This window comes from Spea bombifrons, chromosome 5 (genome assembly GCF_027358695.1).
Source record: "Spea bombifrons isolate aSpeBom1 chromosome 5, aSpeBom1.2.pri, whole genome shotgun sequence".
Taxonomy (NCBI): domain Eukaryota; kingdom Metazoa; phylum Chordata; class Amphibia; order Anura; family Pelobatidae; genus Spea; species Spea bombifrons.
In genome coordinates this window covers 49,150,680-49,168,760 of record NC_071091.1, presented here as the reverse complement: position 1 = coordinate 49,168,760, position 18,081 = coordinate 49,150,680, and the positions used below count along the sequence as shown (strand labels likewise).

General features: G+C 38.4%; 1 protein-coding gene across 3 annotated transcripts in view; it reads left to right on the top strand.

The window, feature by feature from the left end:
• Positions 1–18,081, top strand: part of TRIO (trio Rho guanine nucleotide exchange factor) — a 137,044-nt gene that overhangs the window by 63,561 nt on the left and 55,402 nt on the right. For all 3 annotated transcript variants that reach the window (XM_053467343.1, XM_053467342.1, XM_053467345.1), the window contains exons 13-27: positions 449–623; positions 2,151–2,346; positions 4,498–4,664; positions 5,238–5,357; positions 6,399–6,590; positions 8,133–8,282; positions 9,509–9,623; positions 9,849–9,964; positions 10,573–10,695; positions 13,051–13,245; positions 13,660–13,775; positions 14,981–15,047; positions 15,326–15,435; positions 16,145–16,214; positions 17,717–17,806. In XM_053467343.1, coding sequence (XP_053323318.1) covers positions 449–623; positions 2,151–2,346; positions 4,498–4,664; positions 5,238–5,357; positions 6,399–6,590; positions 8,133–8,282; positions 9,509–9,623; positions 9,849–9,964; positions 10,573–10,695; positions 13,051–13,245; positions 13,660–13,775; positions 14,981–15,047; positions 15,326–15,435; positions 16,145–16,214; positions 17,717–17,806 — 2,002 coding nt within the window. The remainder of the gene's footprint in view (positions 1–448; positions 624–2,150; positions 2,347–4,497; positions 4,665–5,237; positions 5,358–6,398; positions 6,591–8,132; positions 8,283–9,508; positions 9,624–9,848; positions 9,965–10,572; positions 10,696–13,050; positions 13,246–13,659; positions 13,776–14,980; positions 15,048–15,325; positions 15,436–16,144; positions 16,215–17,716; positions 17,807–18,081) is intronic.

The window sequence follows — 18,081 nt, the reverse complement described above, 5'->3', positions numbered from 1 at the left end:
GCCACTAGCACATACAGTATATAACAATATTAACTTGGCACATGCAGTTCATATACCCATGTTTATAACTATACAACATTTAGAAAAATCGGGATAAATAGACAGAAGAGTCAAATATTTCTTACTTGCATGTTTCTATTACACAGTAGAACTATTTTTTTTTTTAATTCCGTGAAATGTACTTGGTACATAATTTAATTGTAGTAGAAGATAACTAAAAATGTGTAAAGGAGAATAACCTGAAATTAAATTGCTTAGCTATTAGTGTCCATTGATTGCTCTGTGCACCAACCTTGTGATGTTTTGGTCTTTCATTTACCTTCCCCTTTGTGTGCCTGAACAAATAAGCTCAATCAGAGCTTAAATAACAGAGCGTAAAAGATTTAATACATGGGTTCTTCCTTCTTTCTCAATCTTGTTTATGTTGTGCCCTTTTCCCCTCGTCTAGAGATTCTGCCATATCCAGCAACAAGACTCCCCACAACAGCTCAATCAATCACATTGAGACTGTCCTACAGCAGCTGGATGAGGCCCAGTCTCAGATGGAGGAATTGTTCCAAGAACGGAAGATAAAGCTGGAACTCTTCCTGCAGCTGCGCATCTTTGAAAGAGATGCTATTGATGTGAGTTGTGTGCTTCCTATTTGTGATTTAGTGAATGTACGAACAAGTAGGAGCTATTTATAAGTTTGATATTTTTTTTACCGTATTTTTTCTGTTTTCGTTGACATTTTTATGTTTTAGTAATGTGCTACCAACGCTTTCATTGTTTAACACACATGCCTTTATCTTGTATTTCTTTCCGTATTCCCTAAAACTCCTTTCATCCTTTTTGCAGCCCAGCCATCTTGCCATCCATTACCCTATTTTCTGCTGCTCTTTTCATTCCCTAGTCTATTTTGCATACCCCTTGGGTTCTATTGTTCATTTTTTTTTGATACCGTCAAACAGTTTATCTATATACTACTCTGTTAATATCTGTTCCCTCATACCCTCATTCTACCATGAGCATATCTCTGTCCCTCTTGTTCATTACCCTCCATCACCTAAGTCCCAAAACCATGTCCCAACTTGTCATTTCACTTCCTGCCATGGAGATCGCTGTAATGCATACATTGATGTCATTGTTCAATTGCTCCTTGATGCTGGCCTGAGAATTTCCATACTATGCCTCTGAGTTATAATCCATATTCTAAGCTTGTAGTGTGTCTGCCGGCTTGTGACCCACCAGATGCCAAATCGCCCTCTGGGCTCCCTGGACCCCTTGCATCTGTCTACAGGTGCCTAGTAGATAACGCAGCACCCTGCATTTTTATTTCAGTGATTCATTATCCAGCTTCCTGTCTGTCATACTGAGCTTTCTACTTCCTGTCTTTTAATTTTGTGCACCGCAGTGTTGCCATTCCTGGATTGCCATTTTTTGTACTGCATATCAAGTGATTCATTTTACTAAACGCTGTAATGTGTTTTTGACATTGGTAGGAGTATGCAGTTAGAAGCAATCATGTAACATAACAGTCTCCATGTTGGACACCTTGCATTGATTAGTTGCGTGGACTGCACCATATGTGATGGTTTAACTCTACCTAATCATATGTTTATAATGTCTATCAGGAAGTCTAGAGTTAGATTATCAAGCCGTAGTTGTTTCCCAGAAACATATAATTTGCCCTATTAGTCAACAGGTGCAATAATCTCTTATTTTCGTGTTAAATGCATATTGAAGTTCATTTACATAGATGGTGCATTTTACTGCATACAAATTGGTGCAATCATGTTTTGGTTACTGAAGTTAGGAAATCACGATTCTCCTCCAGCTGTGTCTGCTGAAAGCAAGAGGCATAGCCCAGTTTGCTTATTAAACATAATCTGTAGAACTCGGCTTTTAAGTTAATTGCATCAGCATTTTACTTGTATACTATCTGAACACTCTTCAGTTAGCAAGCATATATGCCAGGGGCGTCCAATTTTTTTCTGCAGTAGACAACTTCATCAGAAATGTATGTGTTGGCCGCATTCAATTGTTATTGAGAGAAAATATGTCCCAACCTGCCCCAAATTCACAGCAATATAGAGTATTAATATGTGTAGAACAACTTTTGTAAAATAAAAAAATATGTATAATTTTTTTTTTCCGCCTCATTTCGGTAGATCATCTCAGACTTGGAGTCTTGGAATGATGAGCTCTCGCAACAAATGAACGACTTTGACACAGAGGATCTTACACTTGCGGAACAGAGGCTGCAGCACCATGCTGACAAAGCCCTCACTATGAACAACTTGACCTTTGACGTCATTCATCAAGGACAAGAGCTGCTGCAGTATGTCAATGAAGTCCAAACCTCAGGTATATAGGACATATTTAAACTATGATTGTAACAAGTCACTGATTGCTGCTAGTGCAAGAATACTTCCAAACAAGGCTAACCATTTGGAGTTTATTTCCTTAATTATGATGAAACCTTGCATCTTGGATGGCCATTCTCAATATTTTTTTCCTGCCACAAAAGCCAAGAAAGTCCTACATAAAGGAGGAGAAGAAGCTCGATGAAGTTGATCCTTCATACTTTATACTTTAGTTGATTCAGTGAAATGGTTAATTACATTGCGCATTATAAACACAATTGAATGTTGCATTATGATCGATGGTTGCTGGAGAGATTAATGCGTACTTATTTCATAGTTTTGTGTATTTTTTTCCCCATGGACAAAAACTTTTTATTCACCTGCCATTTGACATAATCATGGTAAATGATGGATTAACGGCATCCCTCGAGCATACAGTAACTGGGCCATTTAATGTGATAATTATCCATTGCTGTTAGCATCTTTTGTGGATACTAATGCAAATCTCAGTGGACATTATTCAATAATAGGAAAATGCTAAATATATGGGTCATTAGAAAATGGGTCAGTAAGTGATTGCCTGAACCATTTTCTTGCCTTGCAGCGACAGCATGTTCAGTAGGAATGTACAGTCATGGCCAAAAGTTTTGAGAATGACACAAATATGAATTTTCACAAAGTCTGCAGCCTCAGTTTAGATGCATATACTCCCGAATGTTACGGAGAGTGATCAGATGAATTGCAATCAATTGCAAAGTCCCTCTTTCCCATGAAAATGAACTTAATCCCAAGAAAACACTTTCACCACATTTCATCCCTGCCCCAAAAGGACCAGCTGACGTCATGTCAGTGATTCTATCGTTAACACAGGTGAGAGTGTTGACATGTACAAAGCTGGAGATCACTCTGTTATGCTGATTGAGTTAGAATAGCCGACTGGAAGATTTAAAAGTGATAACTAAGTGGCTCGGGGAACAAAACATTGAAATGTTGGGTCCATGGCCAGGAAACTCCCCAGACCTTAACCCCGTTGAGAATTTGTGGTCAATTCTCACGAGAGGGGTGGACAAACAAAAACCCACAAATTCTGACAAACTCCAAGCAAGGGAGAAGCTAAGCTGCAAGGGGGAAAATCATATAAGGGGTATTCTGCGGTATCCCCATTTGCATTATGTTAAATTGGGTAAAAAGAATAAGTTTGAAAAATGGTAAGGCTGTATGTTTTCACGTGCCTGGTTTAAAGAACAGACAAAATGTACATGACACTTAACAAATGTAACCGCTTTTTAACTGTTTTTGTTTTTTTTATGGGAATTTCATGGGAATTAATCTGCTATTATATGCATTAATGTGCATATGATGGCCGAAATATCCCTACAGGCACCAGGCAGGCTTTGTTTTTCCCTCAGAAATCTCATGGTGCTGCTGCAACCACATGGGATTCTGGGTAGGCACATGCAAATAAGGTCAATAATTATCACCTTTTGCCTCTATATCCACTTAAAAACTTAAAATACATGGATCCCTTAAAAGTGGATATAGAGGCAAAAGGTGATAACTATTGACCTTATTTGCATGCGCCTACCCTGAATCCCTTATCTCTCTTTCTCTCCATCTATATGGCTCTGTTGCATTTAAATCTGTAAGATATACCAAATAATACATTACATCTGACCATCCATGTCTTCATTGTGACTAAAGTATTGATAGCCAGAAAAAAAAAAATAGCCAGAAAATTGGAAGGTCAAAGCCCTCATAGGTTGCTAAATCAAGTTATATTTCAGTGTATAATGGAAAGGTATTTTTTTGGTCTTGTGCTGATTTGATAAAATATTTTAATATTTGAAATAAGTGGATTAACATCCTAGAAGAGAATTATGAGCCTGACTAGAGATATATATGCAATATCTATCTGCCCTCTCTCTCTCTAGCATCCTGTTATTAAGTTATAATAATATATATAATATAATAAGTACATGCTCCCCCAATGTTTTATAGCTATATATTGTATATCTTTGTGACTGCACTTTAAAATCAGTGTATATGTATATATAACACCAGGAATTTCCAAATCTGGAAGCTGATCTACATGCTTCTGTGAATGTTATAATTTATTTTACAAAGTGTGTGTACACTGTCATTCTGCACGCAGGAGTCGAGCTGCTTTGTGATAGAGATGTAGATATGGCGACACGGGTACAAGACTTGCTGGAGTTTCTGCATGAGAAACAACAAGAGCTGGATCTGGCTGCTGAACAGCATCGTAAACACTTAGAACAGTGTGTACAGTTGCGCCACCTGCAGGCAGAAGTGAAACAGGTGATCAGCTATAATACATGTATATAAATCAGTTATTTCCCTGCCTAGCAAATGCAAGTTTTTGAAGCTGTTTTTGTATTACATGGTTGCAACACTGTCTGCTACTTGTATGTAATTGATGTGTGCTAGCTGACTAAAACATTTGTATTTTTCGTGTAATCTGTAGATTAAGTTGTGTTCTATGATACGATATATGGTTAGTGTTGTCGAAAAAGTAGAGCTGATTTTTCTTTAGAGCAAAGCAATATGAACGTTATTTAGTCTGTGTATTTTTAGCAGCACGTTTCTTATAGCAATTGTTATCTGTAGTGACTGTCTGCTATATGGTACATGTTAGCATAAAGTGGGTACTCTTCACTATGTGTTTGGCTGTATGCTTGAAGCAGGGACGTGAACTTGAAACTTGATAATTATTTGTGCTTGCAGCTATATTCTAGTTACAGTGAAGCAAGCTGAGAACCTCCTTTCATTTAATTCATTTGATGTGCACAATCTATCTGCCTCCCTTTCCTTGTGTGATTTGTGGTGTAGACTTTCCATCAGCTTTAATCATTACTGTCTATCTATTTCAAGGTTCTGGGATGGATCCGCAATGGGGAGTCTATGCTCAACGCTGGGCTTATCACAGCTAGTTCTCTTCAAGAGGCAGAACAGCTTCAGCGGGAACATGAGCAGTTCCAGCACGCTATAGAGGTAAGTACCACAGTCGTACTTTGAACTCCAATGTTCATTCATATATAATATATACACAATATGTATAGCTAAAGAGAGCGGCCATGTTAAATTGTTGTCCTTTTCATAGTATGGGGTAGGGAAGGAGCCTTGGTTAATATGCTAATCCTGCTGTGTTATCAAAAATACCAGCTTTCACAAGTAACACTATCTTTGTTTTTAACCTAAAAGTAAAAAAAATGTAAAACGTGAGATATAGTCGATTTTAAGGATTTAAATATGACAAATGTTATAGTTCTCTAATGCTGTGTTGATTTCTGCACATATGAGTTCCTAAAGGTAAAACAGAAGCACACACCAAAAAATGCAAAAAATCTGGTAAAATACATATGCTTATGTGTTCTTAAATAGGATTTTACACAAGGTTTTAGAGCAGATAAGTAATCTTATACTAAAGGATATTGCTGGAGTAAAGGGCTTTAAGATCTTTGTGTCCTTTGAATGCATCCCCTGTAAAGAAGAATGCGTGTTAAAGTATTCTGTGAGTACCTTTGTATGCCTTCCAACGGCACCTGCCCTGCTCCTCGTGGTCTTCTCCTGTAGTGATTGACTACAGTGGCCTCAAAGCGCTACTGAACAACCCCCCCCTCCCCGCACTCTGCATTAACAGGACCAGTGCTGGAGCTCACTGGCCGTATGGAAATCATGGGTAGGGAGATGTGTTTTCGGCCCAAGACAGAGCAACTTGGACAAATGCATATGGGGGGGATTCTGAGGAACCGGTATCATTTGCATTAAAGTGCATAAGAAAACTGAACTGTCTCTTTTGAATTTAACACTTGTGAATTGAACACATTTGTTCTCCTGTGGAATTTTGAAATTCAAGTTAAAATCAAGGTCAAGCCTTGGAAGGAGAGAAAATCTTGACAAAGTTCTGAACTACTGCAGAAAATAGTTTTTCTTTGTTAAATATTACATAGTGTTTACCGAAATAGATTACTAAACAGAGCGTACATTTGTATTCCGTTACTCATCTTTGTTACAATGCTTTCCGTTTCACAGAAAACTCATCAAAGTGCCCTCCAAGTCCAGCAGAAGGCTGAAGCCATGCTACAGGCCAACCATTATGATATGGATATGATCCGTGACTGTGCAGAAAAAGTAGCCTCTCACTGGCAACAGTTGATGCTAAAAATGGAAGACCGTCTAAAGCTTGTAAATGCGTCTGTAGCCTTTTATAAAACTTCAGAGCAGGTACTTGAATGCGGTGCATAGAAAATTTGTGTGTTTGTTACGGGAAATGTTTGAAAGGTACTCAACATAATGTTTTAATAATTTACAGGCATCTTAAGCCAACACAGAATGCAGGCCTTCTCACTTGATTGTTTTGGAGTTGTGTTTATAACAATGGGGTACGCTTTGCAGTTTAGCATTAGTGAATGGCTTGTCTCCATTTGTTTATTTCTTTTATCTATCGCGTAGATCGCTGCCAACATTCTTTGCTATCATCTCACGTTATCTCTGTAATAAGACAGACTTGGGTAACTGAGTAAAGCAGTATGTTGTTGCATTGTTTTCAAATGGAAGAGCCTATTAATGTTTTTTGGCAGCTTTTTAAAGCTAAATTAACAGCAAGACACCTGCTTTCCTTGAAAGTAATATACACCGTTGAATATAATCAGTTGATGACCAGTGTTGTGCCCTAGGGGCAAATTTACCTTATGTCTTTGAGCCAACTCTACTGGCATTATACTGCGATAGTTGCAAATGTCTGGTGAAGAACCTGTGGTCTACAGCTCTGTTGTTTCCAGTAGCATGGATACCTTTTTTGTTTTGCAGTAAATTTAAGTTTTACAATGAATTTAAACAAAAGTCAGGGTCAGACTCTTAGTAAGGATGGAATATATTTGTCCCGACCCATATGGTCCTACTGCAGATCCCAATTAGCTACAAATAAGAAAAGCTTTCTCTGCAAACTTAAAGTAAATTAAAGGAGCTTATTCAAATGCTAATATGGGTTTACACAATGGGGGCTGTTTAACTATATTCATATATATAATATTTTTAAATGTGCACAGAATGCTTCTCTTCTAAATATGGTTCTGGAGCTTATTACTGATTTAATATGTTTAACAGGCCGTGGTGCCATTGGCACAGATGGCTTCTGGCAGCTTGGGGAAACATTGGTAGTATGAGGTTGAAAATAACCATTTTCTAGCTGTTTAGGGAAAAATGCAGTGGTTATAGGAAAGTCGATACTTTACTTTGCACAAGCTTATTTGTCAGTACTCGGCATGTCTACACATTCTCTCTTGCTTCCCTATATACATTGGTTTTAATTTGTTGCTTTTCATTGCCAATCAGTATGTTCGCCATGATTCACTAAAATCTGCAACACAATAATTACGCATAAGTCTGTACTTTGGATCCATTGGGTAACAATAAGGCTATAGACCCTTAATAAATGGTTATTTGCAATTTTTTAAATAAATGTAGTAATTGTGCAATACATTGCATGTGTCACAAAGGGAAAACTAAATGTTGAGTCTATTGCTGTAAGCACTTAGTTGATGTTTTATCATCTTGTAGAAAAGATACAATGGTTATAGTTATGGATATATGTAAATAAAGCAATTCAAATAATAAGTGATGTGTGGCGAGGCAGTTTCTAAAATTTCTAGGTATTTGAAAAATCTAAATATGTCCTGTACTAAAGTAATTGCATTATGAATTCAGTTCAATCAGATCATTATTTAGAGGTAACACTTGGATTTTTTTTTAAAAACTTTTGCAAAGGTATGCAGTGTCTTAGAGAGCTTGGAACAGGAATACAAGAGGGAAGAAGATTGGTGTGGTGGAGCAGACAAACTTGGTCCCAACTCAGAAACTGACCATGTCACACCCATGATCAGCAAGCACCTGGAACAAAAGGAAGCTTTTCTAAAGGTATGAGCTGTGTGGTAAAACAGGCCAATAAATGTATTTTCAGCTGCCAAACCAGTGTTCTAGCAGTATTTATAGGGATTTGAAGTTTTCTCAAACAAAACCCTCGACTAGATGCATAATTCCCAGGAGTTTCATTTGTTTTAGGTTTGGTTTTTTTTTCTTAGAAAAGTGAATTGTAAGTGATATAAAACACCTCAACACCCCCAGGCTAACCCTGGTGAGCCTTCAATAAACACAAAAGAGACCTTTTTTACTGCTTGGTTAATGCAGTGAAATAATAAATAATATTTCTACTCATTATAATACATCTGACCCACTAATTTAATGCATTAACCTAAGTTACCTTGAGAAGAGTTCTGGAAGCACTAGGTTCTCATTTACGTAGAGGAATAGTGAGTACCTGTGAGAGAGGGAAAGCTTGGTCCTCTGTCCTTAAGGCTGGGAGAGCATGAAGCCCCCAGGCTGCAATTTGTCCAAGACTTGGGCACTGCGCATGTCTTGTGTTGTGTGAGGTTAAGCACACTTCGCTTTTTATCTTTTACATGCCGGTAAGCACTGTTTGTACTTCGGGCCCTTCCATGCACCTTTTATTTTTGTATACCTTAGCCCTAGTCTTTTAGGCTAGGTGTGCGGTGTATACTGGATGCATTTTTTTCACACCCGCCTAAGGGCTGGGTTCTTCCTTGGGGAGCACTCTGTATATGTTTTTTTCCCCATTATTGCACTGATTTTTGCACATGTGTGTTTTTTTGTGAATATTTTATTTTCAATAAACAAGGAATGACACAGTACACGGACACAGATTTTTTTAATGATGGCACTGAAGAGCAAAGGTGGAGCCGGGTCCCCTAAAAAGACCCATTTTTTTTCTGGAGAGGAGGGGAGTAAGGTAGCTCTTCTGAGCGGGAAGGGACCAAGAAGATCTGGCCCCCCTGCAGGCCTTATGGCATATCGTTTGTGGAGTGCATCCTCCGAAGAAAAGGGACCTGGTGTCCCCTGTTGCCTTATGGCACGCGTGGCACTAGTCTCTTTTCTAGGTTTTTTTTTCTACACAGCCACTGGAGGCACTGACCTCAGGGCTTCAGTAATAATAATAAAAAAAAAAGAAAAATGGTGTCAAGTTAATGCAGAAGTCCCTTTTTTGGAAAAGCTTCTTAACAACTTTTCAATAGATAAACTGTGTGTCAAAGAAATTGTATTTAAAAAGATGCTTTTGATCTTTCTAGGCCTGCACGTTGGCCCGAAGAAATGCCGATGTATTCCTGAAATACCTGCACAGGAACAGCGTGAACATGCCTGGAATGGTTACTCATGTAAAGGCTCCTGAGCAGCAAGTGAAAAGCAAGTGACTTTTATCCCCTTATTTGATACAAAATGTATTTAAAAGCCAGTGCTCTATCATAATATTATCTTTGGGTGATGTCTATATTAAACACATTATAATGAAGCATGCAATCGTTACTAGTTAAATGACCACTGTGTGCATTCAGCTAAGGTATGAGCTGTTAAATGTCTTAAGTTTAGGTTTTGTTGATTCTAAAGCAATTATTTTTCATGCCTTTTCAGATATATTAAATGAGCTGTTTCAGAGGGAGAACAGAGTACTTCATTATTGGACCTTGAGGAAGAGGAGACTTGACCACTGCCAGCAGTATGTTGTCTTCGAAAGGAGTGCTAAACAGGTCAGAATGTGCAGTGTAATTGTGTAGCCTGCTGAAGTATCTTTGGAAAACTATCTTCATTTATTCTACCCATGAGTAGTTTTTTTATTGCTTAAATTTGTGATGGGATTCTACATTTTGCTTCATTTTGATGTATAGCTGATTTTGTCATGGAGTGCAGAATCCAAAAAAATAAGTTTGAACAAAGTTCTGGCCATTTTAACTGTTCAATCTTTTTATTTGTGATATCCGACACAGACTCTTTTGCATCCCTCTAGTCTTGGAGTTTGAAACCATTGTATTAGAGGTTGGTAATGTGCGGAAAGCAATCCTATAGTTCAAATGCATCGACAGACTAAATATCAAGTAACACTTTTAAGTAACTTAAAAATACCTCTTCATGAAGGATCTTATTCCAAAAACTAAATTAATTAAAATGATCTTGTGTATGATTTGATCGGTGGCATGGGGAACATAATTTTAAAGGTCCTCACATAGTTTTAGACATTGAGTCTGATAATACTTCATATTACTTTCCTATATATGTTACTGTGATAGTATTAATATGCCACCTGCAGAACAAAACAAATGTGAGTTTTTATAACGTGTATGTATTCATTTTAATTAAGGCTCTCGAATGGATTCAAGATAATGGAGAGTTTTACCTATCCACACATACCTCCACTGGCTCCACCATCCAACACACTCAAGAGTTGTTAAAGGAACATGAAGAATTTCAGATCACTGCAAAGGTAAAACATATATATTTATTTGCCAAATATTTTTGTAGTACATGCAGTTAACACCATACAATTTTTATGAACGGTTCTCTTTAATTGTCCTTGTCCCTTTTTTCCCAGAGTTTATTTAAAAACAGAGCAAATTAAATTCATTTTCATTACTCTTGTGTGTAAATATATTTGTTTTTGTCATGACGGTCATCGACAGAGATGACAGTAAATCCCCTGAAGTCAAAGAGTTGGGGAATTTTAACCATTGTAGGGTAAAAGTTAATGATGTGACACAGAACATTTGGTTTCACTTCTTAACAGAAATATAAAACAAACTCGTGCATCTCTGTGCATTATGCCAGAGGCTACCAAATGATCCCCTGGCTTTGTGGTAATATTTTGCTCTAAAGACAACCATAGTGCAGCTATGTATGTTTTTTCAAGCAGTAAGTCAAAAGTGCAATTCCTGGAAGTTTTCAGTCCTGTCCCTTGGGGAATTTATTGATCTAATAATCTATTTTATTGAAAAGCTGCCAGGAATTTAGCTACGGCCACAACGTAGGTACATAATGTGCAGTTGCTGCTAATACTTTGCTTTGTAAAATAACAAGACATAGAGAGCCCTCTCTTGTTTGCTGCGGTTCATATTTCCTGAGTTGTATAGTCCATTCCTGGAGCACTGAACAGTTATTGAAGCACTAACACCATCTGTCTAGTGGGGTACGGAGGTCCTTCCCCGTGTTAGCAAGGAAGTGCATGCAGTAGGGGGCACCAGAGAGACGTGGAGCAAGAGGCCTGTGTGCTGATCCCTGGGTGTTGGATTACCTGGACAATAAATTGAGTCTGGGTCTAATTCTTTTGTTTGTAATGAAAGCTTCAAAAACCCACACAACTCAGATTATTGTGCTGCTTTTTAAAGAAAACCTTGATACAATCTAACCGATCATAGTCCAGTCCTTTAATGCCTTCCCAGCCTACTCATGACATCCTATTTCATGGTGGAGGAAGAAGATGGAGTTTCTAATCTACCAGGTTACAGATTTTCCTCGGTCACCCTTACCATTAACATTAAAATATACCACATTATTTTGAATAGGTGATTGAGAGGTTTGTGTTGGTGTGCCTAGAATAATGAGCAATGTTCAAGAGCTCGGCTTCTCTATTTACACCACAGGACTTGGCCGTGATATCTCATCAAACAAAAAGTCTTCTTGGTAGCTCTGTCCAGCGCAGTTTGATGCGTGTTTAATTGTACTAATGGTTATTTCTTTCACTTTATCTTTGGTGCAAGTAAATTGTACTTTTCTTTTTGTCCATTGGAATAGTGGTAAGTCCTTGTAGTGGAGTTGTAGACTAAGGTGTCTGTTGTGTAATAATAATCAGGAATATTACATTGGTTTTCGTGGGAGGGTCTTTTTTTAAATACAAGATTATTTACTGGGTTTTACGGTATTTCCGCTTACATTAACATTAAAAGACACACATTTGGAAAGAGATAGGTAAGAATGTTACATTTTTCAGTTGTTTTTTTTTATACTGCATGCATACATTTATTTATTTGGTGGGCATACTTTTTTTTTAAATGGTAAAATACTGAGAAAGCATTTGGCATAATGTGTGTGTTTTTACACCAGATACAGGTACTGATCGCAGGTTGTTGAAGGGTTTTATAAGAAATACATTTAAAAAAATAAGCAGAAGCGTGTGTGGGATAGTTAAGTATTGTAACAATTACGGTATTGTTCTAAAAGGCTTCGTGGTATGAGTTTGTTGCATAGATGGATACGAAGGTGTTAATCCATACGCTGTTAAAGCAAGTGTGGTAACGAGGTTCTGAGGTTGTTAGGCAGACTGATTGCAAACTTAAAATAAAGGATTTTTGTTAACCATGGCCATTTCCAAGGATTCTGTTCAGAGGCTTAAACTGTTTGGAATAATCAGCAGATCTTGTTTGCTCAAATTTAAAATGTGAGCCCATCGAGCACCAACGATAGTTTTCATTTGCTAGGAAATCAGGCTCGTACGTGACCAAACAAAAATGAATACTTGTTTGTGTTAGATTCTTTTCCCCGTGTGCATGGAAAGCACATCATTCCTGCTCTGCATACTTTGCCAAAAAGAACTTAAGCCATCACGATGAGCCTATAAAACATTAAAGTGATAGCTTTGTTGTACTCTATTTTTAATATGGTCATAAAAATAAATATATACTTTAAACAAAGGTGATGAAAGGAAATGTATCCGCTTCTTCATCTATGTGATTTTACAAATGTGTAAACTGGGCACGTTTGTTGATGCTAGATATTTCTTCCTGAGATAAAGGCTTTGGCATGCATCAGATTTCCTAATATCTTTATGTTTTTGTGTCCCTCGCAGCAAACCAAAGAGAGGGTAAAGCTGTTGATACAGCTGGCTGACGGGTTTTGTGAAAAGGGGCATGCTCATGCAGCAGAAATTAAGAAATGTGTTGCGGCCGTGGACAAGAGGTACAGGGACTTCTCTGTGCGCATGGAAAAGTATCGGACGTGCTTAGAGAAAGCGTTGGGGATTTCTTCCGATTCCAACAAGTCGGTAAGTAGGATATCGCAGGACTGTATATATCCACAAAATATGCATGGATATTTGAGCAAGAGCTTTCCTAGCTTGAGTTTTATTATTGTTTAAAACTGTATTGCCCATCTCAAGTATTAAATGTCTTTGTTCCAAAGCAATCCAGTAACTGCTTACAATATGAATTATTCCCTCAAATTCTCTTTTTGACGATCTTCAAAGACTGCAGGTTTTTTGGGTTTTGTGCATCGTGCACATACATAAAATTACTGTATATTTCAGAATGCCCTATCACTGAGATACATAGTCTTGTGTTCATTGTTACACTATATACAACATATACACTTTCATTTATTTGTGATATTCTAGTCAGGGTATTGCTTATGCTGCTTTTTTTGTGGAGAGTATAAATTGACCTCTTCCTTTGTTGTACAGAGTAAAAGCCTTCAGTTGGACATCATTCCAGCCAGTGCCCCTGGTTCTGAAGTAAAGCTGCGTGATGCTACCCATGAGCTCAATGAAGAAAAAAGGAAATCTGCTCGCCGAAAAGAGTACCAAACCTTTTTTCTTTGGCTGGTTGGATGGGGGGGGGGGGCGTTTATTAGGTGTTTTGGATTTTAGTACTTTGTTTGTAGAAACATGTAAGGTATAGGGACTGGGATATGAGCTGTAGTGTGCACAAATTAGATGTGGATAAAGGGGGTAGGTGACTGTGCACTCTTCATCCAGACAACCCAGACTGGGGGTCTTTCTTGTGCCAAGAGCACATTTTATATGTGACCAATAACCGATACAGCAAAGTTTTTTCATATGACAGTTACCAAATAATAATTTTGCAGTGTATCTTTCTTTTACACTGTTATTGCAAAGCATTTGTGTTCTAACTTGGTAGGGCCCCCCCAAAAAAACATTGTACCAAGGCACCACTATGTGGACCACATAGCTTAGTGACTTCAAACCGGGGTTTGCTCCAGAGAAGTTATACATACATGCATACATATGACTTTTAATAGGTTTTGAACATATTCAAACTTGTGTGTTTCAAAATATTTTGTTCCTTATTACTAGAACCTTTCATCTTTCACATTCCTCACATTTATTATTTTTTAACCGTTGCATGACCAGGAACAAGTTTGATTTTCATTGAACTGAAAGTCTTAGGAGTAGCAGAACACAAGTTAGAGCATGGGATTGCTCAGTAATTGAAAATGCCATGCCCGTTTTCCATCAGTTGTTATACAGATTTGTTTTTGCTGACATTTTTAATTCATGTGCAGCATCACATTTCCTTTTCAGCTTATTAATAACGTTCTACACTTTAAATGTTAGAGTTGCTCTAGAGTTCAGTTATAAACCCTTGCGCTTTTCAAAAAAACACACAACCATATAATATCGAGACCTGTATGCAACAGAAAATGACCCTTCCTTTATGTTAAATTCTAATTAAAAAGAAAATTAAATGGTTTAAGAAAGTTTATCGTTTTATGGCCCTTCATATGTTCCCCATTTTTAGAGCACTAGTTTAAAGGCTACGAGCATTAGTAAAACTTTATAAACTATGATTGTATTGACCCATGCCAAAAATGCATTTGCAGTCCTTTCTTGGTGCATGATTATTGGTGTTTTGCTGGTACCTCTAGTGGCCTCTTATTTAAACATTGATTACTGTGCATCTAGACTTAATTATCAGATCGTTTTAAGAAAGCTGTTATAGTATCTCAAATTTTGTTCATTTACCTTACCGTTTCTCTGTCAGGTTCATTATGGCGGAACTTATTCAAACCGAAAAAGCGTATGTTCGAGATCTTCGGGAGTGTTTGGATGTAAGTCAGTCTCAAGAAGTTAAGATTCCTGATAAAACTTCTGAAGTTAAATTATTACGATATATTACATTGATTAAACCCTGCACTAAAATAAATCTCATGGTGTCCTTGTTGTGACCTTGAATACAATACATTTGTTTCTTTTATATCTGATGCGCTGGTACTCATCTCTTATGCTAATATAGTTGATTGCTGGAACTATTTGCAGTAATACCATTGCTGGTAACATTTTTATGTCTTATGACTACCCTGATTTTACTTCCCTTGCTGTGTTATAGACATATCTTTGGGAAATGACAAGTGGAGTGGAAGAGATCCCACCTGGCATTGTAAACAAAGAGCACATTATCTTTGGAAACATGCAGGAAATATATGAATTCCATAACAAGTAAGTGGTCTCTATTTGTACAGGTTTATGTAGCTTTGGCAGGAAATGAAATTGATAAATCGAATAGTAATAACAAAGGATGTCAGAGTGGAACTGTTACATCTGATATAAAATTCAAATTGGACCCAGTATGGAAAATCATCAATCACTTGTGTGTTCAGTTCATTTTATTTAAAAAAATCCAGGCTTTTCATTCAGACTTTCCTTTGGGTATTAAAATCCCACTGACTGGTCAGATAGGAGGTTATAAAATGTATAATCATACCAGTCGCGATTGTTTGACTGTGGTTCTTACGGTTCTTACCAAACGTCAGATTCTGTGTTTCTATAATAATTTGAAAACTAGAAACACTTATGCTTGTGAAGCCTGCCAAACATCGTACTTTGATGTGCAATGATGTAATTTTGTAGGTGATAATTAGCAATGAATCATGTATTCCTGTTTATTGTACCAGTAAGATTGGGTTGATGAAAACCTGCCAATAGAAATAGTTTTTCTTCGACGTTCATCTGTTCACGTTTTTACGTTGGTAGAATAATTGCATGATAGCCTAGATCTTATTTTGGTCTTAAGCTAAGGTCCTGCTTCACTTTTATATACTACTAATTGTAGGGGGAGAAATTGTGTTTTTCTTAGAAATGTAGTTTCTAAATGTAGTTCGGAATTGTTCTTACAATGTTAATTGTAATACTTACTTTTCCCCCACAGTATATTCTTAAAGGAATTGGAGAAATATGAGCAACTGCCTGAAGATGTTGGACACTGCTTTGTTACATGGGTAATTGTATAGGAATGCAATTCCAAATGAGATATTTACTTAGTCTAATTGTTTCACAATAAAACATCAAGTGGCGTACCACAGGGGTGGACCTTGCTCTGCAGAATACATGGCTGACCGGCATACCCTGTACCTGGTGACCTAAATGATGAGCCAGGAATATGTGTGTGTCCTGTCGTCTGTATGTAAGGGGTCCTTGTGTTGAACTCTATACTTTTTATTGGGTCAAAACAGAAAGATGTAATGTTATACAGTATAAGCATTGGCACACGAATGTACAAATAAGTTAAGCAGGGCTTGTAATATGTTTTAAAATACCGTATTGGCTCGAATATAGGCCGCACTTTTTTCCCCCACTTTAAGTTTTTAAAGTGGGGGTGCGGCCTATATTCGGGCTCTAGCGCCCAACGCCCGGGACATGCAGTCCCGGGCGCCGGGCAGGCAGCGGGGTTAAGATACAGATCCCCCGCAGCGGTGCAGGGGACCTGCATCCTTCTCCCCGATACGCTCAGACAGCCTCCCCTGCCAGCACTTCCCACGGGGGGGGGGGTGCCGGCACGGGAGGTTATCTAAGCGTTTTACCTCTGCCCACCCCCGACTTACCGGAGCAGACTCCCGGGTGTCTTGCGGGGCCGGCGGGAGACATTTACGCAATACGCGCATGCAACTTCCGGTACCGGAAGTTGCATACGCGTATTGCGTAGATGTCCCTCGCCGGCCCCGCAAGACACCCGGGAGTCTGCTCCGGTAAGTCGAGGAGGGGGGGGCAGAGGAGGACAGCGGCAGCGTATCGCGGGGAGGGAGGACAGCGGCAGCGTATCGCGGGGAGGGAGGACAGCGGCAGCGGATCTCGGGGAGGGAGGACAGCGGCAGCGGATCTCGGGGAGGGAGGACAGCGGCAGCGGATCGCGGGGAGGGAGGACAGCGGCAGCGTATCGCGGGGAGGGAGGACAGCGGCAGCGTATCGCGGGGAGGGAGGACAGCGGCAGCGTATCTCGGGGAGGGAGGACAGTGGCAGCATATCTCGGGGGGGGGGACAGAGTGGCAGCATGTTTTTTTTGGTGCTTTTTTAAAGAAAAAAAACTTTTTCTTTAAAAAAGCACCAAACTTTTAGGGTGCGGCCTATATACGGGGGCGGCCTATATCCGAGCCAATACGGTATATAGCTTTTACAGTTGATATGTACCACTTTGGATTTATGCTTTTGAGTAAGGGTTTTAAATGATTTTACAAATGTAAACTATGAATTATGAAGGGCTGATTTCTTGCAGCAGGAACTTGCAGAGATCCATACATTACTATGGTATTGTTTTTTGTATTACTTTGTCCATTTGTACTATAGGTTTTGCTTTCATTTCTCTTCTTCATTTCTCTTCTTTTTATACTTTGCTTGCTATGGCCCAATATATGTATGTTTACTAGGCGTCCACAATCTGCCCTGTGCTTGGTTGAATTAATAGATTTAAACTTTTATATACATTACCCTGGTTTATTTCTTTCAGGCTGATAAATTCCAAATGTATGTTTCTTACTGCAAAAACAAACCGGATTCAACGCAAGTGATCTTGGAACAAGCAGGACCATATTTTGATGTAGGTGTTTCTTTACTTAAAAAAAATCTTTTAATAACACCCATGTGGGCTTTTGGATTCATAAATAATATACTTAAACAGGGATAGAAGTCCAGTGATTTATAGTGATTTCATCCACAGATACAGGATCTGGTTTGGGAAGGATAGTAGGCTGAATGGATGTTTTCTATTGTGACTACATGTATGCGCTAAAGTACATGCAAGTTTAGTTGAAGTAAAATGTATAATTCCTGGTACCCAACATTGTGATAAGTTCCTGGCCCTAGGTAGAAATG